The sequence below is a fragment of the Cinclus cinclus genome, chromosome 3 (assembly GCF_963662255.1).
Source record: "Cinclus cinclus chromosome 3, bCinCin1.1, whole genome shotgun sequence".
NCBI classification, from domain to species: Eukaryota; Metazoa; Chordata; class Aves; order Passeriformes; family Cinclidae; genus Cinclus; species Cinclus cinclus.
In genome coordinates this window covers 65,971,521-65,997,086 of record NC_085048.1, presented here as the reverse complement: position 1 = coordinate 65,997,086, position 25,566 = coordinate 65,971,521, and the positions used below count along the sequence as shown (strand labels likewise).

At 39.1% G+C, this 25,566-nt stretch overlaps 1 protein-coding gene across 1 annotated transcript in view; it reads right to left on the bottom strand.

The window, feature by feature from the left end:
* The window catches only part of UST (uronyl 2-sulfotransferase), a 146,773-nt gene that overhangs the window by 41,833 nt on the left and 79,374 nt on the right, over positions 1-25,566 (bottom strand). The window contains exon 5 of the mRNA XM_062488933.1: positions 11,590-11,743. Within this exon, the coding sequence (XP_062344917.1) occupies positions 11,590-11,743 (154 nt within the window). The remainder of the gene's footprint in view (positions 1-11,589; positions 11,744-25,566) is intronic.

The window sequence follows — 25,566 nt, the reverse complement described above, 5'->3', positions numbered from 1 at the left end:
TGAAAATTAATTTTGAAGAAAATAATAATCTCATTTAACAATCCATCTTCATCATAGAAAGTTTCCTATTTACCACCAGTTGGTGGATTTTTCCCCAAGAAGATGGAAATTACTCTTGACAAGCTCAGTTATGAATAGTGGCTTGCTTTGCTTGGATCAGAGTTCATAGGAAAAAGTTGTGTTTAAGGTAACCTGAATAGACTGTGTTTCAATAACTCACTGAGCATTAGCCAGCTTTGCTGAAACAATGGCAGTCCATTTTCCAGAGTCTAGAACAACAATCAGCTTAACACTCTTTGTTGGGGTTTTTGGGCAGCTTGATTTTGATTTTATGTACAGCAGCTATATTTACAAGGGATTGAGAAGCTTTGAAAATTCTAGCAAACATGAAAAAAAAGAAAGCGATGCTTGGAATAATAGCCAGAAAAAACAAACACCGCCTTTACTTCAAAGGAGAATTTCACTACCTTGTTATACAGGGAATGCATTTTCTCAGTTGACACAGCAGGTCTACTGCTTATTCTGAAAGATGGAGTTGCCATTTCCTTCAAGACATGCACCCACCATCCCTATGGTAACTCACAACCATGTAATAATATCATCAGCAAACTGGTGGGGGACATGTAGTTTTGAAAAAGGTAATTCAACTTCAAAGAGCCATCTTAAGGCAAAAACCAAAACCACATTTGAAACAGCCCATGCCTGTTTCTTGGGGCTTTTATTTTCACATTTCTTCCTTTAAATAATATGGGATTACAAGAAAGACAATAAAAAATTATTTCTTGGCAGCAGTACCCTTCTTTACTCGACTGATTATTAATGAAAGAAAAGGCCAAATGCCCCAAACCCCAACCCAGTGACAACAAATAGTTTTACGGTTTATCACACTCTGTTCCCTCACATTTTCTCCAAGCAATATTCTCTCACCAAGCTAGGAAAAACTTCTTTTATTTTTCCTTTTGAATTTGATTAAAATTCCCTGCAAAAAGGCTGAAGAAATCAGCTTTCTGAAGGACTCCCTCTGACCATCAGTATCTCTCAGATGTCTGGGGTTATTTCTATTGGGTTTCCAGTTCATTGAGGTTCCAAGATGCTTTAGAGCATTGTTCAATGGTTTGAATCCATCCTTGTTCCAGGGAACAGAAGTCATTAGTCCTTCCATTACACTAAGCAGCAAAACTTGCCTACTCTTTTAATTGCAATTGCTTATCTGTCCTGCAAAGAAGCCAATCTGTCACCTCATTGCCTGAAGTCCTTTCATATATCTTCAGTTAAAGAAGAGAAGGGAGGACACCTAAAATGAGTCTGGAGCCTCCGTATTAGACCTGTTACTCCAACAGAAGCTATTAGATGCCGAGAACCTCTCAACACAATCCACTCTTGCAAAAAAATGGAGGGAGAGTGAGGGGACTGTAGCAATACCTTTTATAGCAAGAAGGAAAATCTGGTTTCTGGAATACCTGACACCTGAAGAGCACTCCTGAGGGAAAACACAGCAGCCACTTGCCAGGCAGAGCCAAGCAACCAGAGAGAACATTACAATACATCTGCCAACACAAACCTATGGCCTTTGGTTGTTTTTGGAGAAACACACTCATCTCTCCTTCATAGGAGAATACTGAAGCAAACAAAGCAAGGATAGCATCTGATTTTTAGGCAGACTATTCCCCACTTCAGGTCTATTCTTTCCGCAATGAGAGAGAAACAAAACCTAAATTTGCACCTCTGTCCTTCATCTTTATTGCTGTACAAAGGGTTCTTTCCCTTCTGGGTGGGCTGGCTGGGAAGAACCTGCCACCTCCCCGGTGGGACAAGCAGCCCAGCTGTGTCCCACAGGATATTCAGGCACCCTACACGTGCCTCAGGTCCACAGACATGAGCCGTGGTGCCAACCAGAAAGGAGCAAGCACATGGTGCTCGAGCAGGCCCTTGAGTCCTTGTGAGCTGGGACCAGGATAAGGCACAGGATTTTACTCTGCAGGTTATAATAAACCTTAAAAACTTCAGAAAAAAAAATAGAATAAACTAAAACTTAAGCGTGTCTGGGCACTGAGGTCCCTTTTTTCTACAAATTGCCATCTCTGCCCTCCGTATGGTTTCAACATAAACTACTTCAGTCTTAAAAATACTGAATTCACAGGTGTGACCCAGCCATCCTGCAGTCAGCAGAAGAGTCCAAACCATCACTGCAACCAAAAAAATTACACGATAGGAAAATATTTTGTTGTCAACAAACACCTAAGGCTCAGGACAGCTTTGGATGCTTGTATAAAGACAAGTCTATCCCTCCCACGTCAGCCATTCCCCATGGGCGGGCAGTTCTCCTAATTCAAGGGCCCGACACTGTCCTTTGCCATCCACCACCTCAAAACTTCAGCTTTGCTCAAGCTAAGAAATTCTAGAGACCAGGATCTCTGCTTATTTCACTTTGCTGGCAGCGCTGACAGCCAGAAAACTTAGGTATAAATCACAAAAAGGAAAAGAGGAAGGAGAATGACAGACAAGGAATAAAATGAGCTAATAAATTCAGTTTTATTTTCATGGGTTGTCAGCTCCTGCAGGTTTTGACACTTGCAGAGTGAAGTGAGTATCTGACTGCTTGAAATTACATTATCATGCCACAGCCTGAACACATTCAATATGCTGGCAGTAAGAGGAGGGCTGTCTCTCTCTGCCCTTCCTCTGTCAGGAGTAAAAGGTTCTGCAGTTTCCTACCCTACCCTACTGCCTATAAAAGCGTTTTCATTTAAGGTGGTTAAAACATTATGCAACAAGAAAAAGAAAATAGGCCTACTCCTAGCAAGGAGTGTACTTAGGAGGTTTTATAGTATGGTTTTCTAGGGACAGCTACCATGATTTCATTAGACAAGTATTAAAAAAAAATTGTTGATTGTTAACATAATTTCAAAAGTCTGCCTCCTACTTCTAAACACACACACACACACATTTATTCATATATTCATTCATATATTCATTATATTCATTCAATTCACATATTAAATCATATTTTTAAGACAGACTATTTGCTGGTCAATGCCCCATCTCTGTTATTTATGCCATGTGCAAACCATAACTTTAAAAGTAATTATTTTAAAAATTGAACTAACAGAAATTGAAAGCATTCTTTTTTTTCTGGATGACAAAACATTCCAGTTTAAAAAAAAAAAGAATTCCAACATAAGACAAACAAAATATCAATCAGTAATTAGTTTTACTTGATGACTATTAAACACTGATTTCAGGTTCATAATGCCCAAAATGCTAGACTATGCACTGAAGATAACATTCATATCACTCACAGATCCTCTTGGTTTTCATTCACCTGAAATAGTTATTTGTCAGCTCATTATCATTGCTACTGATCCTTTCCTGGGATAAGTGTTATCTGCTTAGATGAGTCTTCTTGTTACTTTCACATTAACAAAGTACATGAGAACTGAAAGTGCAAATACTCAATGTGAAGCTTAGAAGAAATATCAAACACCTGAAATTCACCCATACTGAAACATCAAAACAAAGAACTCGCATTTCTGGAAAGCATGCACTGAAACAAATGCTTTATCCCACCATTTTAAGGACTTTTGTATCTTCTCTTCTGGTATCTTTACTATTACAGTGCACAGTGTAAAACTGTGGATGCAGTTCATACTTTAAATGAATTTCTATCTTAGCTATTAACAATAAATTTGAGAGTAGTCATGACAGCATCAGTTTAGAACTTAGAAAAATTAATTTGATTGGCAGAGATGTAAGACAACAAAGTCTTAATCACTACGGCACATACCCAAGAACACTCAACTAATTTTAAAGTCAAGAAGCAACACATTCAACTGGAGATGTCTATAACTGTATCTACCTTATATAAATCACCTAGTAGTAGAATTCACTTGTAAGCATGTAATTATAAAGATTGCTTTTGAGTCACCCAGAGCAGAAACCAATTTCAGAAAATCACTACTGGCTATGAGGAACATTTACCATACACACAGGACTCTTCTCTGGGTACCGCTGAGGCTTTGGACTTGTACTGATCAGATATTTGCTGTTGAAGAATTGTTGCTTTGGTAATTTACAGCCCTTGAGGGCTACACAGTTGCAAGAACGGAAGGGAACTGAACGGAATGGAATAGAATAGAACAGAACAGAATTTTTCAGTTGGAAGGGACCGACAGGGATGATCTAGTTATTCTGCCTGACCTATTCAGGGCTGGCCGAAAGTTAAAACGTGTTTTAAGGGCATTGTACAAACCGCTCTTAAACGCTGACGTGCCTTGAGCATCGACCACCTCTCTAAGAGGCCTGTTCCACCGCTTGATCACTCCCTCTGTAAAGAAACGTTTCCTAAAATATTTCCTTTTTGAATATATCTAAACTTACTCACAACAATGACCAGCAAGGACTTCCACAGCATAATTATATGTTGTCCAAATCATGGCATCTTTCTATTTCTTACTGCATCTGGCAACTACCCATTCCAGTTGTAAACTTCTATTAGAAATTTGGGAGGAAATACCCTAGGACAGGAGGTCACAAATGTCAAATGAAAGTAGTCAAGTGCAGAGACTGGAGCTGTAAATACAATTGAGTTCTCTGTATGGCTCTCTTGCTTTTGGTTTGCCATTTTTGACCGCTACTGAGAACCAAGCAGATGCTATGGTAGAACCACCCAACACACAGAAAAAATCTCACTCCTAACCCTGCAAAAGGCTTGTCAGAGTCCATCAGTTTCTAAATGAAATAAGGATTATCCCCTGCAAACTGCTTTCACACCTTCACTGAAGGCAAGGCTGGCTCTTGTCCCTGGGCTGCACAAGAATGCTCTTTTCTGTTCTTGTTCAATGATCCAAAAACACATCTCCTGAAATTATAACACAGACATACACTCTTCTCTTATACAGTTTGCAAGGCCTTAAAAAGCTGGCATCAATATATTAGCATCTTTGTTCTGTGGTTGGGATTTTCCACTCTACAAATAGGATCTTCCTATAGAGAAGCTAAAGAAAACTATTTCCCCAAGCTACCACAACACACAAAACCCAAAAAGCAACACAAGTGAGAACATCAACAGCTGTTCTGTATTCATGCTCACAAAGTAACAAAAAAATTAGCAAGATCACCATAAAAATGAAGGTTCATAATTTTAATACAGCAAGGTGCTTTACTAAAAGATCATAAGTTCTTACATATCTAAATTTCATAAAAGCACTACTGAAACACAGTGTATGGTAAGACCTTGTAATAATGTTACATTTAAATAAGATTGTGGGTACTTAGTGCTTGGACCTCTACTGCTACCTGGTTTCTGGTTTTCTGTGCAGTTCCTTAAAAATCTGCAACAGCCAGAAATTTTCAGACCACTACAACATTGCAAGAAAAATACCCTCACCTTTTTACATTCTGAAGCAATATACTCTTGTTATCCTGTATCCTGTCTGCACAAAAAAGGAGAATGGCAATACAGAATGGTATCATTAAAATAAAAGCATGGTATTAATCTTACATTTTCTATGAATACATGTTGTGAATTACATGGAAGTACTTACTGTTGCAATCTTAACCAATGCTATATTACATATTTACTGAGTGCAATTGACTCAGACTACTGGATGAAAACAGATTAGGGCAGCACATTTTCTTGCTTTTGTATAAATGCATAACGCTGCAATGTTTGGAATGCAAACTCCACAGGGGAACATTAAAAAAAATATTGGTTTGTAAATTAAAGTCACTAAAAAGTAAATGCCAGCCAGGAAAATATTTCCTTTAATATTATGTTTTATAAGTTGTTTAATCAGTCTCTCCTCCAGCTAAGGCCTGAATTACCATTAATTTTGTGGTTCAATAAATTATTAATACAAAATGGGAGAATCTAAGGGGGAAAATGGTGCTTTAGAGCACACACAATAGATGAAGAGCTGAAAAATGGGCCAGAAATTTTGCTGTGAAGAGGTAATGCAGCAAAAGGGAACAGCTGGAGACTATTAAAAGCACTCATTAGAGGGAAGAAGCAGCAAACTGTTCTAATTGGGTCAGCTGACAGGTGGCTGCGCTGTGCTCTCCCAGCAGCCCAGTCCCAGCCGCAGGGATTGGTGCTACTGTGTGATCCCCAAACCAGACCCACAGCTGCAAAGCTGCACTGCAGCACATCCAGTGACCAGTTCAAACCACCCCAGCACCAGTGGATAACACAGGCAGTGGAATGACTACTCTGTGTATGGGGGTATGTCAGGGAAAACACTGAGCGTGCACAAAATGTTTAGCCTCTTAACTACAGCTCAGAACCCAGAGTAAGTGAAAAATGTTCTTTTTTATTTGTATATTTAACGCCCCAATATCTGGTATGCACTGCACAGACAAAGGCAATTAATTAATTAATTAATTAATCTCTGCATGCCTCAGACTTCTAATCTAAACAATGTTAACCAAGTTATCAGATCCTCCCCAAAATTTCCCAGGTTCAATCAACATACATTTGTAGCTCCTCTTGTGAGGTCCTGGACAGGAAAATCAGAGTCATGAACCCTCTACTCCCTCACTGCACCAAATCTGCAGGCAGGACACTCTCTCCTGGCCCTCTTTTAAATAGACAAGCACACTCATGAGACTGACAGTCAGAAGATGAAGGCATGGGCTCCCACACCATGGTTTCTCCTGGAACTGAAAAGCTTGAAGAAACTTATCTGAAGTCATGAAGGAGAAACCCCAATGATGACAACTGATGACAACTACTGATGACAATTCATAATATAATTACCCACGGTATTAGGCAGATAAACACAGGAAATAAGACAGCCAGCTGCTGTCTGAAAACCAGTGTAATTGGCAAATATTTTTCACTGTAGAAAGAAATTTGAGGATATAAATAATAAAACTAGTTAAATATATTCAGTGAATATTTTTATATCAATGAAAACCATGAAAATAATAAAAGGAAATTCTCAAGATCCAGGACTTGAAAAAACCCCGTTTTATGGAGTTTCCCCATTCACCTTTTTCTATTATTTTGTTTGAAATTTATGAAATAATCTAAACAACACTAGTTTAACTATTTAGCCATAAAAGGTAATATTGCAAAAGGAATTTTTTTTTCCTGTTGTAAGAAATTTGACATGAAAGTTCCCTGACATCACTTGAATTTTACTTCCTTTCTTTGCAGTAATCCTAATACACTTTTAATAATTATTTTAACATTTAACTTAAAAGACAAAAGGACAGATGCTCCTTTATGGGATCACTTGCATGAGTAATCTTTAACATAAATGAGGGTGAATATTGTTAGAATATTTTTAAATTTTGCTGAGAAAAGCTTATTTATTTTCAGAGATGAAGTTCAAAAACTATGCAGAGCCATCCAGAGATGCCATGCAAACATAACTGCTAATAATAATAATAATAAAAATTTGAAATATCCTATAGGAAGATGACAAGTTTTTATTTCATTGAATGATTTATAAATGCAAAAATTCTCCCTTCTGATACATTAGCTCAGCAATCTTTTACTAGGGTGAGCTAGGAGCCATGGTATTCATGAGCCTAACAGATCAGAATCCCATGTAACCAGATTTCCTGCAATTCAGGCAATGACACACAGCCCATGCTGCTTCACACACTAATTCAGCCTTAATAGTCTTAGATCAAAGTTCTACCAAGTATTAAGGAAAGATGAAAACCCTATATATTTTTCACCCTTTTTTTATATTTGATGTCTCGAACTGAAGCTGTAATAAATACTAGATAATTACAAGCAAGCCTTCTGGAAGGTACAATTTTAATATAAAGCTTTACAAAATTAATAGTAGTCCCTCTTCATCAGAGGTGCTTCCTATATTCTGCACTTCCAAGCCCTGACCTAAATTGCATCTTATGCATATTTTTCTTTTGGTTGATACCTGCAGCACTCACAGCTGCGCTGATAAGGGTTTGCTTGTTTTATCAAAGCGTATTTACTCTAAGAACTCTAGTTCAACCTGAAACACATTCACTACAATGAATTTAAATTAACTTCTGTGAATTTATCTCATGTTACAGGACCACAATACAGGGTTGACAAGTCACATCAGTGTGCTTCACACTTGACTCAAGGTGCTCACCATTAATTACCTCTCTGCCATGCTCCACACTACCATGATGCCACTCTATTTTGGGGAAGCTTAGAAGTGATTTCTTCAGGTGACTAACAATAACTCACTCCAGCAGTCTAAGTTCCAGGCCAGGGCAAGGAGCTGGTGGATGTGGGTAAGAAGTCTCACATTGCAGCAGCTGCCTCTGCTGTATCTGACTCATGAATAAAAGGCTTGTTTTCTATCCTGACTTTCAATTAAATTTTGGTAAACACAGACACTTGCCAAAATGTTTAGAACAATTTATCTAACTCCTGAATGAATGATTGTGTTTCATGGAACAAAGTCAAAGCCTGAAGCTCTATTCAGAGAAAATCTCAAATGATCAGCGAATGGCAGAAATTTCTGTTTCTGTTTCTGACCATGGCAATGTCAGCAGTTCACATTTTCAATGTTAAAAAACCAGCATGCAAGGTGCTACAAGACTTCAAGATACTTTGAGTTTTTTTTCAACTCCCTCTTTTTCTTAAGGATCAGAATTGAGAGGAGGGAATGTTTCCATCAAGGGTATCACAACCTGGAGTTCACCAGACACAAAACCTGGTCTTAAAATGCTTTTCCTCCCTTAAGAGCCTGCTTTCTAGGGCAGCTGAGCTTCCACACCTTCAACTGCAGTTTGAGGGAATATGGATGCTGCCCTCAGCTTTTCAAGATTGGCAGCTGTTGATGAAGATGAACAGGATGGCCTGGAAAGGTTCCCAGTTGGCCACATCACCTTCCAAGAGATAGGAAGACAAGAACACCATGGTTGATAAACAGATACATACCCTTTGCCTGCAAACCCATCCCTTGTGGTAAAACAGAAAAGTAAAATTCACAGCTTCTCCAGTCTATTCTGTAAGTCTATAACTGCTATCAACACAAGGCTTCTCAAGTACTCCAGCAATGAGCTCAGTGTCATGGATCCATCAGCAGTTATGTGTTCTCCTGCCTGTTGATCTGAGGCACAATGGTAGAAGAAAAGCAAAAGCCCATATCCTCCCTCTGCTTTCATGTATCTGTTCATGGTCAGGCATACCTCATCCCAAACAACATAGGTTTAATACTGCATTCAAAGTTGAAAGTATTTAATATGCTAAATCTAAGTTTATCCTTAAATAGTCGCCCATAAAAAAGACTAACATTTCATGGTGAATTTTAAAATAATATTAGGGAAGAAATGCAAAAGTTATGAGACTTGCAATGAGGCCATCCATCAGTCCTGTGCTGGACTGGCTCATGCTCAGAGGTAAAACCAGCTGCTTACTTTCTTCACAGCTACATCTCACAATCAATTTTGCAGATTTCTGAAGCTATGATTCCAAAATCCCCAGTACCTGAATCTTAAGAAATACATCAGCTGATTTTCTTGCACCACTGAAGAAAAATTAAAAGGCAGGCATGCAATATACGATGTGGTTGGATAACTCAAGTGTTAAAAATGCTGAATATTTAAAATGAGTGACTTTTGTGAAAATTCACTTGTGTTACTGTCACTCTGTTTGAGCAGTGCAAATGACTGCCCAAGTCTGCCAAGGAGGAATGGAAGACAGGTTCTAAAATGTTACCAGGATTCTAACACTGACTTACCAACAAAGAAAATAAAAATGAAAATGCAAAAATACCTTTTATTAAGGATGCTAATGGTGCCTCAGATAACAAAATGCCTTTTGAACAAAAGGATTACTAACCTCAGTCAGACACCTTTTATTTCTTTTTCATTATAACTCTTGTACTGATCTGAGTATGTATAAATATCTGCATATGCATATAAGTAATTAACTTCTTAAAGAACATGCCAATGAAAATGCAAGGTAATTTCTATTAGTTTTTAAACCAAGACAACATAAATTAGATCTATTTGTTTCAGATCTGCTCGAAGTAAAATTTCACTGGCTATACATGGGTCTTAAGTTGCACAGTCAGTACTGAAATATTACCAGGTTTTTACAGTCAGTCATAAGAGATGCCAGTCACTGCACTTCAAATGAGAAGGCACTCAAAGTACAGACTCTACCACCCACTTCCAACATTTCCAAAAAAGAAAACTTAGTAGTATTATAAAGTTGTAGTAAAATCCCCACCCTTCATTAATTTCCTCAACCCTCATGTCCCATGCACGGATAATGAAGCAGAAGTCCATGCATACACAACATGCAAATCCTTCCAGCTCTGCACACCAGGAGGTCAAGACCTACACAGCCAACAAAGGGACCTCTTTGGGATCTCTAGGCACACTGTGAATAAGAAACCCTTCACAGTTTATAGCCATATAGGAAATGTCATTAAATTTAAGGCTATTAGACGGTTACACTGATACCTCCCCCTTCAATTACTCATAACGTACAAGTTTGTCTGTTCACAGGGCTCTGCATGACAAACAACAGAAGACAAAAATCAAAACAGTTCTATAACATGGAAAAAACCCCAAAACCAACCCCGCCCTCCTTGGATTCATGCAGATTCAGCTAGGGCTGAAAGGTGGTGTGTGGCAGTTGTTCAGAGCTCTGCTCTCTATGGCTCATCACACATCTTGTACTCTACTGCCTCTTCAAAACCTCAGAAAAACCATCCTCTCTTTCTCCTCCAAAAGCCACAGACATATCTTATTTTGACAATATGTCTGGCCTGCAACATCTCATAGCAGAGCATCAAGCTGTCCTGTCACTGCTGTTTTGCTGAACTCTCTTCAGGTTCAAGTATTCCTGAAGGCTGAGTCCAGTCAAACTGGATCTCCATTAGAGAGAGAGGGCAAGGAGTAATCCCACCATATTGCCTTTTTTGAGAGGTGTCTGTATACATGCAAATACATCAATATAAACCAAACCAGCCACCTCCCTAGCTTCTGTGTTTCTTATTTAGTATTTGTTCACCTACTGCCATGGGACCTTGGTATGCAACAAAAGCTGGCAGGTGTTATCACAGCTCAGCAGTCATACAAATTTAATACTTTTTATGAATAGCTTATTCAGCATTACTGACATCATCTTAACCTAAAAAAGACAAAAAGCAACAAAACCAAAGCAAAAACTGAGATTAGAGCCCTGGTATAAAGAACATTACAAACAACTTAGCAGCAAGAACATTAAGGACCTGAGCTCCCTGAATTGCTCTGTTTCCCAATTTTCCTCTGAGGCTGCAGAGTTACAGACATAGTCTGAAGTTAAAAATATGTCAGAATATTCACAGTGATACATATAGACAGAATTACTGTATTACCATGCAGCGCAAATCCCAATCAATTGAAGGACCATGATTCAACAGTGGAAATCTGGAACTTGCTGTCAGCTTATTCAAGATCAAACTGATTTCATTGGCAACACTTTACACAGTAAAGCTAAGTAAACTAAGGACCAGGCAAGTAAAAAGACAGAGTAAAACCAAGAGGGAAGATGATGGAGTCTCCCACTTTTCACGCATCCAGTCTGAATAACAGCACTACATAGCCCTGATGGGAAATTGGTAATCAAAATCTTTTATTTAAACATACCAGGTATCTTTCCTCCTGCCTCATGTTGGGGGTACGGATCATGTGATTCTGTTCACCTCGCCAGTCTCCAAAACGTCGAAAAAAATAATTGGATAGGAATCGGTTGACAGGATCTCTAATAATATTGATGTACACAGGCTGGTCTCCTCCAAACCTGGTGGGAAGAAAATGGGTGAATCTCATCACAAGGTTCCACACAGACACATATCTATTATCTCTCATCTGAGTGCTTTCAAATTACTTTCTACACAAATTCAGAGCTTTTACAGGTGAGGAGTGGAACTGAGAATCTTACAACTAGTTTCTAAATCTTTGCAAATGCATGTAATATCTCTCTGGGTGAACGGTAAATACAGAATCACATTAAGCTGTACACATACTACAAGCATTTTAGTTGAAAACTGTTTTTTACACTTTATCAACAGTTTTGCTGCTTGAGCTCTCTCCTTGCTGTTTTCAGATGAAGAACCTTCTGCAGATGAATCAGAGAATGAGCATTTCTTCTTCCCAACACACTTCCTATCTGTGCAGTCATGTCAGAACAGGCACCACCCAACAGTAACTGCTGTAAGGCAGCTTTGGATCACCTTCACCTGTACTGTAAGCACAGTAACGTACAAAGGATTTCCAGTTTACTTTGAAAGCTTTTCTCTAAAAGCTTCCTCTGGATGAACTGACAGATATGCATGGTATTTCCAACTTTTTATTTGCTAGAACTTGTGCAGAACCTCGTCCCCTCACCCCCAGCCTGCACCACTGGCTGGATTTGAGGTTATTTCATCATTATGCAATACCTTATCCCTGTACTGAACTTCATGAACATTTTTTTTTAAAGTCGGTATGAACATTCTTGCTTCCAAAAAGAAATTAAGTATCAATCTCAAGTACAAGTCCAAAATGAAAGGGTAACACCAGCTGTGACCAGTCTTGCACACAAGCAAAAGTAGCATAGATTCTGCAACTTAGAGATGAGAAGGTAAACAAGAGCAACTTCACCACATTGACTTTACCCTCTTGTATGCCTCCTCCTTGTGCTAAGTGACAAACATCTTCAGTTCAGTAGCTGGGATTCCAAAAGAGAAAAGGAAGAAAAACAAGCTTGTGATGGTTTGTGATTCCACAGTATTTTCAGAATGTTAAAATACTGATTTGCGTGTTTTAGAAAAACACACAGCATCAGCAGGACAGGCCTAAGACAAAAGGAAGAAAAAAGAAAAAAAGGGAGGATAAAAGGGGAAGCTGCTTACACTGTTCCATGGTCAAAATTAAAAAGTGTACCTTCATGGAACACACTTATGGACTACAAATTCTGTGAGACAAAGAATAAAATAAAATCTTTCTGGCCTGAGAAATTCATAGGATAAATTTAACCTGGAATTTTCTTCATTTAAGAACATTGATTATGCTTCTCCCTTCTGTTTCCCCAATTAAGGTGAACAATTCCCACCTAAGCACTAGATTATGCTTTATTTTTGGAAGCTTGGGGACGTAGCCATATTCAAGTATTTAAATGCTATTCTGATGATTTTCTGAGTCATAATTTATGTAATTTCTTCTACAATGTAAAATACTAGATAAAAAGAGAGGAAGCTGAAGACACCCTTTAAATTTAAAAATCCCTCTCAGTTTCTCCTCATCTTTTGAGGTGATGAATGATTCAATTTGTATAATAAAAGATCAGGGCTTCTCATAAATATTAAAGAGGCAGCAAAATTGTTTAAAATTATGAATTCTAGTAAAAGACAAGAGAAAAATCTCAGCGTTTAAACCTGATTTTTATTCTGCATGATTTCCCAGACTCCTATATACAGTCTGCAAAGGCTTGTCTCATGAGTAACTTTGCCCATCAGTAATTTCATTGACCTCAGTGCTGCAGGATCACTGCCGCAATTTGAAATTACTCAGACAGCATAAAATTTTAAAACAATCCAGTTAAAAAGGTATATGCTCCTTGCTTCCTGATTAGTGCACAACCTAGTTTGGACATGGATGTGCAAGTGAAATATGCTGAATTTAGTACCCTGAATTTTTCTCTAAGCTCATCTTTGCTGCCTTTGATCTTTATACAGAAATAAAACCTACACTTACTAAGAAAGGCATTCCTGCAAATACCACAGGACAATGTGGGCATAAAGCTTTGAAAATATTTATTCAAATAGAAAGCTTTGAGTGGATGCCTTGGCCTGGTAGTTTTGAAAACTAATCTTTTCATGTGAAATTGCTGGAAATAATAGATTGCATCTAAATTACTGAGCAGATTATCTTCCTGCTGCTTGATGCAGATAGCAATAATCAAAAATGGAGGAGGGCAAAGAAAAGGAGAAGAGCAGAGACAGTTAGAAGTGATGACAGCAGCAAGCTGGCTTAAGATAAAGTCAAAACAATCACAAGGTTCATAGAAGAAAGAGAGCAGGGCTGTCCAGCCCCAGGTTTTTGTGGAGGAACCTAAATGCTCATCAGAAGAGTGAAAAAGGAAAATCAGACAGCTAATAGCTGTCTTGATAAAATTTTTCAATACATATTGTCTTTTCTGAAGTAAAAGGAGGGGTGAGATTGCATAACCAACCCACCACATTCCCAGAGCCCATCCTTTTGCTGGTAAGGTCACATTTCTGAACACCAGAACAGTAAATTCAGGACCAAAAGCCCTGAGAAAAGAGGCTCACACAAGCTCATTCATCCCAAGAGGAGAGCTGAGACAGGAGGTCACTCTTTCACAAATGCTAGAGAACAACTTCCATTTCCAAAATGGGGACTGTGTGTGCTCCCCACCTCCCCAAACACAGGACAGCTCAAATTTCTGATTTTCTGCACAATGTAACCAGTTGCTATACACCCAGCTGTGGGTTACTCCACCCAGCAACAAGCAAGGAATTATTAGAAAAATCAAGTCTGTTCTGGTCCCTATTCAAATGTGCATTTTTTAAAAACACACAATACTTCAAATTCCAACCATTTGTTTCTATGGACTATATTCAGAGTCTTTTATAGAAACTAAGCAGCACTTAAATACCTTATAAAATAACAGTTAAAAAAAATTAAAAATTACTGTAAGTTTAGAGAAAAAAAGGGCAAATCAATGTTCCATTTGTTCAAATATGTTCTGCATATTTTTAGATACCTATCAATCACAACATATTAAATGCTCTCCTGAGTGAAACTTTTCAGATTAACAACACCTACAGGAAAGTGCTCTCGCAAAAGAAAAAAAACAGATATGTGCTCTCATTTTATGCATCACATCACCTTATTTGCACTCAAACAGCTATTGTGAAGGATTCAAAACAGGACACGATCATATCTCTAGGCCTGAATAGCAGATTTACCTTCTCTGAGCAGGATCATGACTGGATCCTGCATGGTGAAGTTGCAAGAATATTCCCATCTCCAGCAGCACACTGGTGCAACTGGGAAGAATGGGTCAGGATACCAACACTCCACCAGAACACTGCAAATGGATACACCAACCCCCACACAACACTCTTCCTGTACTTAATGTCTCCTGATTTATTCTATATATACTAGTAAATCCCGTTAGTTTTAACCGATCTGCTGGTGAAGGTGTATTTTTGGAGTCCTCACCAAAAAAAAAAAATCTATTTGCAAGCTTCCGTCAATGATATTTAGTTTCATAATAATATATTCCCCTACGTCTTTTTTAATAAAAGCAAAATAAATAAAAAAATAAAGCCAGAGAAGTATGTGAGCATGGCCCTTCATATTTCTGAAGAATTTAAATTTTATTATTTACATTACAAAAAATCTTCATTTAAAACCATTTACAAATCCCTTGCAAGTTGGGGGGGGGAGGAATCAACAGAAGTGATTTGCTTGGTTTTAAAATGGAGGCTATTTTAGCTCCTATTATTTTTCATTTCACTTCAGGAGGCTGCTGCCTTTGCATTTAATAGAAAACTCTTTGCACAAGCAGAAGATGCAGGCAAAGCACAACTCAAGAAAAAGATGATTCCCAACCTATTCCCTGTAAGAACTGTATCTGCCCCTTTTAACATACACTGTTTCCCCTTAAACAAAAAGGGTGGTTGCTAGAAATTCAATATAATGGAAGCAAAACAAGAACCAACAGCCACATATTAATAGGAGCAGGCATATTGTGTCCTTCTTATAAAGGAAGCACAATTCCCTTTTACATTGCCATACAACTGAGAATCACACGCTGAGAGTACAATTGCCCAACTATCTATACTCATCAATTATGTCAGTTCCATTACCTGCCCTGCAGCACAGCTTCACAGGGGGGCTCACGTAAAAGCACTAACACAGAATCTTCTCCTTTTTAGGACTAAAATAAGATGCAGTTACTTCAACATTTATCTTCTGAAAAAAGTTATTTTGAAATATAAGTTTTCAAAACATCTTGCATTAGCATGAACTTGTGACAAAGAAATCCCTTGCACACAAGGCACCAGGCACTTCTGGGTTGCTCCAGTGATCATCCTCAAGGATGAGCTGCAAAGAGGAATGGGCTGAGGTACAGCCAGCCTCCATAATCAGGAATTTATCTTCCTGCTCTTGTCTGGAGTGCATCTCTTGCAGCCTTCCCCCTCATGCTGTAGTCATGTTTTCAACCTTTTCCTCAGAACCAGGGGAGTTGATATAGGGCATATCTCTACTGATGCACCTATGTCACCTATATGGTTATTTCAGTCATAATAGTACTGGCATAGCTGAACTAGTACAAGGACTGTGTAGAGCAGACTTTGGTTTCATGAGGCCTTTTTCCTTCCTTGCAGAATACAAACAAGGCTGCCTCTCCCCAGCAAGCTGAACAAAAAGTTATGTCAATCTGCTTTTTTGTTCTTGCTCTCTAGTTTATTCCAGACACAAAACAAGCAATGCAGAGAGGTGATGCAATTACTACCCCTGGAAGCATTCAAAAAACATACAGATGCAGCAGTTAGGGACGTGGTTTAGTGGTGGACTTGGCAGTGTAGGTTTACAGTTGGATTTGATGACCTTAGTCTTTTCTGACCTTAACAGATCTATGATATAATGAAGTAAGTATTTTCATTTCAAAACTGCATCTTTGCCTGCACTCTTCAATGGGAGGTGTGTGCAGGGATACAAAATACCCAGTGGTTCAAGGTTAAAAGTAAAATAGTGCACACCCCTCATCAGTCACCCTTTCTGGACCTGAGATTTCAATCATAGAAATTTCAGTTTCTGAAGTGATATGTCTGGGTCACTTCACTATAAAATTATAACTGAGTCCTCTAGGAATTGTTTAGTAAGCTGCCTCAGACCAGTAAATGGCTAAAAGATAACACTGTAAAGTCTTGTGTTTCTTTATTTCACTATCCTGTAAATTTACCAGAATATTTTAGGCTGCATTTTGTCAGTCATTCATACATGCTACATAATGATGTGGGCTTTTTTTTACCCTATACTTTTCATTCTCCTGAGGATTGAAGAGTACCAACACGGGTAAATGTCCTGCATGGGTCCCAAGTAATGGAAATACTAGTTATGTTTTCATTTATATAATGCAAAGTTACAGCTAGAAACAAGTAAGAGAGTAAACACTAACTCTCCAAAAAAGACTAACAGCCGCTAAACTCTGCATTAATTAAAACCACCTTATTCCAGATACCCTGTATTTAAGACTTTCTTCCAAAGGTCTGGCTTGAGATGTCTCTGGACCTCTGATTAATATTTCACTGTAATTCAGAGATGCAAATGTTGTGTGTTATATTGAAGAATAGAAAAAACTAATTACAAAGTATTACAGTAAATTTCCTGCAAATAGTAGAATAGCTGATACAGCTTTTTGGAAAGTATTAAATCAACGAACATGATAGGAAGGAAAAACATTTTCAAAATTGAGTGAAACCACAGATTTGGCTGAGGTAGTTACATTTGCATAAAATCTTGGGGCTTAACTTCTTAGGAAGGTTATTATGCAAAGGATGCTGCAATGTACTTAGCGCTGCATATTCAGCTTCCTGCATGAAGACAGCACTCATATAACCATTCACAGAGTCCATTTTCAGAAAAATATGAACTAAGTCCAGTGCAGCATCACAAAAGTACGAAAAAATTAAAAGCCTCCAGCTTGCAAAAGGAATGAGAAGGAGAAAATAGAAGGCTGAGAGTTGACTGCACGACAATGTATAAGATATCACACATGAAATTAGACTGATGAAAAATTTGATGAGTCTTTCCATAGTGGACGAATGCACTCAGAGATCCAAGGAAAAAGAGTCAATTGGACTTCTCTGAAAACTTAGGAGGAAAAATAACTCAAAAATTACTATCTGAGAGAACAATTCACTACTGAAAAAATTTATCAAGTGCAGCAGATTCTCTATTATGGGTGATTTAGAATCAAGACTTACACTTCCTTCCTGAAAGGCAGAAGTTTTAGGTTTAAACTTATTTATCAAGGGTAACAAAGCTTCAAAATTACTCAGAACTGTCACCACCCATCTTTTTGCCTGAAGGCAGGATCAGCTATGCAACTGCCACTACTAGCTTCAAAATTCTGAAGTATAATCTGTCCTGTTGCTCTGCTGTCCTTGTTGTTCTAACCTTTTCCTAAATGTCTGATCTAGAACTCAGTACAATTCAAGTCCACCACTTGTGTTATCATTACTTATTAAGAGCTGCATAATCTCTTTATCTCTGCAGAACCTTTTAAATAAAAATTTCAGAAGTGTTATGACAGTTCCCTGTTTCCCTATTTGTTTTTCTTTTCCAGTGATTTTAGGTAAATTTTTAAAATCTCTGATCGTTCTCTTTTGGACCCCTCTGGACAAATCACCATCCTTCTTAAATCAGCTTAATCCCAAACTGCAGAAGTCTGCAGTGTGAATATGAGCATGGAAGCTGAACAACAGTAAAAACAGGATAATTGAGGAGTAATGCCTGACCCCACCTTCAGTAACTAGATTTCAAGCAATGATCTCTATTCTGAGAATATCATGTTATGAGCTGAATGGAAGATAGAAAGTCCATTGTGAAGAACACAGGAAAGCTAAGGGAGTAAGTCCTAAATTAAACTATCTTAAAATCTGTGAAAGCACTAACCACAAAGCAATGCCTTTTAAAAAAATAACCCCCCAAAAAACGCCTGCTTAAATAACATAAAGGCCAAACTGCATAGTAGATTTGTGTTTCGCCTTCCATCAAGTGACAGTTAAAAAGCATCATTACACACTCACTCAATTTAAAAAAAGTAGTATAAAAAAGGAAAAAAAAAATATGTAGGAGGGATTACAACACCATGTGGCCATTCATGAAATGTGTACTTTACAAGGCAGACCTCACATGATGGTAGAAAGTGTTTCACGACGTGATAGCAAAAAGTACAGATTATAATGAACACACAAAGACACAGTGTTAACGCCATGCACATGAGCTTAACTGATATTTCCCTACTTTTAACAGCTTACCCAGAAGGTAATTTTTTTTTCCTGCTACCATACTATTAATGACATTTCCCTAAGTGTGTATTTTTTTTTACGGAGAAAAAAATCCCACAACATAAAATTACTTCAGTAGATCATCTTAGGCTGCAATCACTGTTTCAAGATGCTGATTCAAGGAGGCATTCAAAAAGCCCAATTCTTCCCGCAGCTGAGCTGTAAAGTCAGTGCAAACTGACACAACTACTGCTCTTTTTACAAAGTATACCTGAGCTTGCATTCTAAGGGTCACAGACATTCAGCATCTTGTTATGCCAGCTCCATGAGTTTGCCTAACATACTCTTTTCAAATGCTAGTGGAGCACATAATAGGCATGTTCTACAAAACATGAACACGCTGTGTGGTATTACTTTTTCCAAAGAAAAGAAGAAACAATAATCCTCAGATTACTAAAAAATCTGGGTGCTGTAACAAAAATCGCATGACTCTAAGACAATGAAAATGGCATCATAGTGTCACTCTGGTTTTATCGACCACCAGTCAGTCTATAAACAAAAAGTGAAATTTTATTTCCAAATCAATGGACCAAAGATATACATACATAGGTTAAGTCATTGCAAGGCAAGATGTTTATTTGCAAAAAAAAAAAAAAAAACCCAAAAAAATGTAAATTAATCATCCAACCCTTCCAAATTATCAAGAAGTTAACAGGCAAGGCTTCCAAACACAAGTTGCCTGCAGAGTGTGCTTCAGCTTTCAAACATGAAGCTTATTCACATAACAAGGTTAATTCATCAAGATTTACCTCCTTTTGGTTTGTTACCCATAAACATATTTTGCAAGAACAAGGGAATGGTTTAACATCAAAGTGCTGTGTTAAAACACAATTTTTAGAGCCACTTCTGCTTAAGAAAAAACACAGAACCAATGACCAACAAAAAATCTCAGCAACATTCAGAAATCAAGTTTTGTGTTGGTCTTATCCAGACTAAATTTCTCTGTCCATCCCTGCCTTCATATAGCATGTGATTTATTGCTACCCATAGGTCAGCATTCAAGTCAGAGTTGAAGGAAAATCACTAACCTGACTAGTACTGCTGCATGTGACACTGTCTGCTGCTATAGAAACTCATTTTATTCATTTTTATTAGTTTGTGTTGGACATTGTATCTGTGCAAAAAAGTAATAAAAAAAATTTCAACAATACTGATACAGACTGTCTACCAAAGATGGCTTGTTTCAAGAAAAACAAGAACTTTACACATGAACGCTGGTGATGAAAAACAGAAAACTGGAAATACTACTTATGTTGATTCTAGAGACTAAAGGCAAGCTCCTTCCCTAGCAGAAGGCCCAACAGATCTTTCTCTCCTCCCCCAAACCTGTCTCCCCACACCTCTCACAGTGATGAAGGACACAACAGAGCTGGGGCTGGCATCCAAGCAGGGCACAGGGAGGTGACTCCTGGCTGTGCCCAGCAGAAAGTCCACCAGCTCTGTTTTCAATGGCTTTCCCTTCAGCAGATGTACCTGCAGTGTGGTTGTCTCAGAGTCCTCTAGTGACCTTTGCCATGTGGTTTCAAAGTGGTCGAGACATTCAGAAATTATTTAGAAATTTGGGGGGAGAGAGGATGGAAAGACAAGCAGAACACCTGGAACTGCTGCACGGCTCTGATTTCTTTAGAAAATTATGACAAAAGCAAAGTGTTGTCCCCTCCCTTCAAGCAGATGTACACATATGCTAAATACACACCTAAGATACTAAAAACTGCAGCTGAAAGGAAGAAGAGGGCAGCAGCCTGACAGCACTGAAAGAATAAATCCTGACACAGTAGTGCTGGGTGATAATCCATCCTGGCTCTGAACAAATAAGATATACTGAAACTGAACTATAAGGGCTAATTAAACTGTAATATTAAATAGGATTAGTGCTTTATCTCTGCACCTCCTTAGCACATCATAGGAAACTTTAAAGGAGCTAATTCCTCAGCAGCCTGTAGCTATGCAGAAAGTAAAGAACTCACAGCTCCAGTGAGACATGAAAAAGCCTGTTTTGCTTTCTGGGTGATAGTTTTAATGCTTTTCTCTTCTCTGACTTCACCCTGCCCTGATCAGCCAGCCTTCAAACAAGCAAAACTCACCAGTCACTGAGAGAGGCATGTCATTAGGTTTTTACACACTCACCTACAACATTCACTTAGCCCAAGACAGGAAGCAATGCTCAAGCTCCCTACTCTGCCTGAACTGGGGTCCTAAGTGCATGACCAGAAAGTAACAGTTTGATGTTGGAGAGAGACATGCCTTCCTGCGACCAAAACGGGAGTTGTGCAATTCTCCACATTCCTGACTCATCCTTACCCCAAACCATGGCCTTGCCACCCACCTCTGCATTCCTGCAAACGCTCTTCCCACTTCTCTGAAATCTGTGATACTTGGAACACTCTCCAAGTGTCTTGAGTCACTGCCCAATGACTGTTGCAGTTAATCCAGCACATTACTGAGAAATCAAGGCGGGCTTCTCCACAAACTTGAAGCTTCTTCCTGATTAATTTTTTTCTCAGACTAAGCAGATGACAACAGGCACTTACGATAAATTTGCAGCAATTCTGAAATATCTTTTAAGCTCTCTGCAGGTTATTCTACTTCTTCACAGCTTCTGCACTCCAACACTGTACTGCCTGGATCTACCAGCAACACCTGGTATCTCAGCAAATATGCCAACATATAAATCTTCACCTGCTTAGAGACGTTATTTAATATTTGCTCCTGATTAACTATGGATGTTTGCAACATTAGCATATAAACTTCAAATCAAAAAAAGACAATAAAAGCCTCAAAAGAAAAAACCAGCACCACTTTCTGCTAAAGAAACAGTCTTAAAATGGACTGGATGGAGTAGCCACCCTTCAGAAGCATGGGCTCCTCTCCTAAAGCAAGCCATAACTGCACTGGATAGACTGGGAACAGAAGCTGCAAAACACTTAATAGAAGCTTTTTCTGTGACAAGGGTTATGTAGAAATTCACTAACGTGAAAGAAGAACAAGAAAGTTTTCTATCTTCTGTTTTAAGCTGGAATTCATTAGAGTTATGTCTGTAAAAATTCACGTAAGATTTGCTTTCATATCTCCTTGTAAGATTTAACTTTTTGTCTGTCTCTTTGCACTACTTTGGATTGAGAAAAGACAGTACTGAATCAGAAGATGAAGATGCAGGAGAGTAAAGGGGGGATTCATTTACTCAGCTGAACCAACAGGAGCTCTTAAAAAAACTGTTCAAGAATGAGGGGAAAATGGCCTTGGCAAGCACTCAGGGCAGGATGAGATTTTTCAAGGTTTTAGAACTTTGTTCAGCAAAACTAACAGTGCTTCAAAAACATACATGTACTCAAACTCACCACTGAAGGCTTAGCTCACTTCCACTGGAGATTTATTCTGGAAAGAAGATATAGCCTTTTTTTTTGTTTTCACTTGGAAACAATCATAAGTAAATGCTGTGATGCTTTTCTGAATAATCAGAGAGCTTGAAGTGCTGACAGGTTTATAAGTGGGTACAGGGCACAAAGGCAGAAAATTCAATTGATTTGTCACTGCTGCTATTCACATCAGCAATGTTAAAAAGAGAGGCGAACAAATTTATTGTTTTACTACTGTGTGAGAAGCTGAGAATCACCAACAAGGATGAGGGAAAGGCTGAGGTATTTAATGCCTTCTTTGCCTCAGACTTTAATAACAAGACCAGTTATTTTGGGGGGTACCCTGCCCCAAGTTGGAAGACAGAGGACAGGGAGCAGAAAAGTCCCCTTAATTCAAGGGGAAATGGTCAATGAGCAGCTACACTAGTTAACTACACACAGGTCTGCTGGGCCAGATGGGATCCACCCAAGGGTACAGGAGGAGATGGCAGAAGTGCTCACTGAGCCACTTTCCATCACTTACCAACAGTACTGGATAAGCAGGGAGGTCCCTGTCATTGGAAGTCAGCAAACTGAGACCCATCTGCAAGAAGGGCTAGAAGCCGACTCCAGGGAAGCACAGCCTGTCAGCCTGCTTGACACTGGGGCCAGGGAAGGTTGCAGAACAGATAATCCCGAGTGCCATCACGTGGCACATTCACAGCAACCGGGGGACCAGGCCCAGCCACCTTGGGTTTGTCAAAGGCAGGTCCTGCTTAGCCAACCTGACCTACAACAAGATGACCTGCTCGGTGGATGAGGGCAAGGCAGTGGATGTTGTCTGCCTGGACTTCTGTAAAGCCTGTAGCAGTTCCCTACAGCATTCTCCCAGACCAACTGGCTGCTCATGGCTTGGATGTGGGTGCACTGTTTGCTAGGTGAAAAACTGGATGGCTGAGCCCAGGAATGGTGATGAACTGAGCTACATCCAGCTGGCAGCCAGTCACAGGTGGTCTTACCCAGGGCTCAGTATGGGGCTGTTTCTCTTTAACAACTTCAATAATGGATCTGCATGAGGGGATCAAGTGCATCCTCAGACAACACCAAGTTGGGCAGGAGAGTTGATCTGCTGGAGGAGGGTAGGAAGGCTCTGTAGAGAGGTCTGGGCAGGCTGGATTGATGGGCAATTGTATAAGACTCAACAAGGCTAGGTGCTGGGTCCTGCACTTGTGTCACAACAACCCCAAGCAGAGCTACAGGCTGGGGGCAGAGTGGCTGGAAAGCTGCTTGGTAGAAAAGGATGTGAGGGTGATGATCAGTAGCTACCAAACACGAGCCAGTGTGTGCCCAGGTGGCCAAGGCAAATGGCATCCTGGCCTGTATCAGCAATAGTGTGGACAGGTGGACAAGGGCAGTGATCTTCTCTATTCGGCACAGGTGAGGCCACACCTCAGTTCAGTTTTGGGCCCCTCACTACACAAAGGACATGGAGGTCCTGGAGTGTGTCCAGAGAAGGGCAACAGAGCTGGTGGAGGGTCTAGACAGTAAGTCATATGAGAAGTGGCTAACAAAGCTGGGGTTGTTTAACTCAGAGAAAAGGAGGTCCTGAGAAAACCTTACTGCTCTCTACAACTATCTGAAAGGTTTGTAGCCAGGTGGGGGTTGGTATCTTCTGCCAAGTAAGAAGTGACCAGGCAAGAGGAAACAGCCTCACGTTGAGCCAGGAAGGTTTAGATTGGATATTCAGAAAAATTTTTTCATGGAAAAGGTCGCCAGGCTGTCTGGGGGAGTGATTGAGTCCACGTCCCTAGAGGTACTTAAAAGACATGTAGATGTGGCACTCAGGGACATGGTTTAGTGGCAGATTTGGCAGTGCTGTCTTAATAATTGGACTCTATGATCTTACGGATGTTTTCCACCCTAAATGATTCTGCATCTTTATTTTAAGTCAAAGCAAATTAGAGTCACATGTTTCATGACTCTGCTTACATTTTGTCTGCTTCTCATAGCACCTTGGTGATATGCTCTAAATGGCTTAATGCAATCCCTACATACCTTGAAAACACTCAAGCAGAGATATGCAAGGCAAGCACAACTCTTTTGTTTCAAATGTGACCTACCAAAAGTATAGCAAAGCAGCATGTCTCCTAACTCCTACCTGTCTGTCAGCTTAATACATGCAGGAGGAAGGTGAATAAATTGTTTCTTATCCCTTCCTGTGAACAAAAGCTTGGTTTCAAAGGTATAAAATGCCAAACAAGAGAAGTGAGTCACTGGGCTGATGTTCAAAATGGCTGTTCCTGCAAAAAATCACAGATTCCATTAGCGGCTCTACTGCAAGGGCATATAGAAAAAGCCTCACGCCTTTTCCTGGGAGGGTGCACAAAGTTTCACCAAAATAGGGTTTAATCTTTAAGATGATCTTTGAACCTTTCCTGGATCTAGAGCTGCCCTAAACCTGCAGTTCAACTGCTGTCTCCTGCCTATTCCTTTGCATCTGTCCTGCTCCCCAGTGTGATGGCTGCTTGTGCCAAGCCATTGTCTACGGTCTTCAGCTGTCAGCCAGAAAACACCACATCAATATTCTGAGCCCTACTCTTTTAGTCTGAGCGAAAAGACTATGTTGAACTGCAGAAAAGCTGGGGTAAATTGGAAGGACAGTATTCCATAGACAATCTGAGTCCAGTTAACCACTACAGATATGAAGTTCATAGGAAATATAAATGAATAGTTTAAAGAATCAAGCAAAACTAAAACGCTTTCATAACACTGTAATATTTATAACGTGTATTTAAATCACATCTTGAAATTTCTGTAAATGCAATATTTGACAATCCATTTCCTAATGAAGTAAGTTTAAAAAAATCATCCTAGAATTAAATAACCAAGGAAATATAAAACATGCTACTTCACTGTTAAATATAACACTGCTGATAAATTTTGAAACTAGGGACTAAACTTCCAAAAATGTTTAATTTATCAGAAAACACTAAGAAATGCTGAACACCAGTAAGCAAAGTTGCTGCAATTCAGTGTTGTCTGATTTATAAGACTCATCAGCCTTTTGACTATTTCACACCTACTAGTTAAACCAATGATACTCTCAATAAAACAAAATACATGTTTTCAGGCTTGCAAGGAAGAGCACTATATATTAGAAATGGAATTCTCAAGGAACACAAAAGACCAAAATTTTGTTT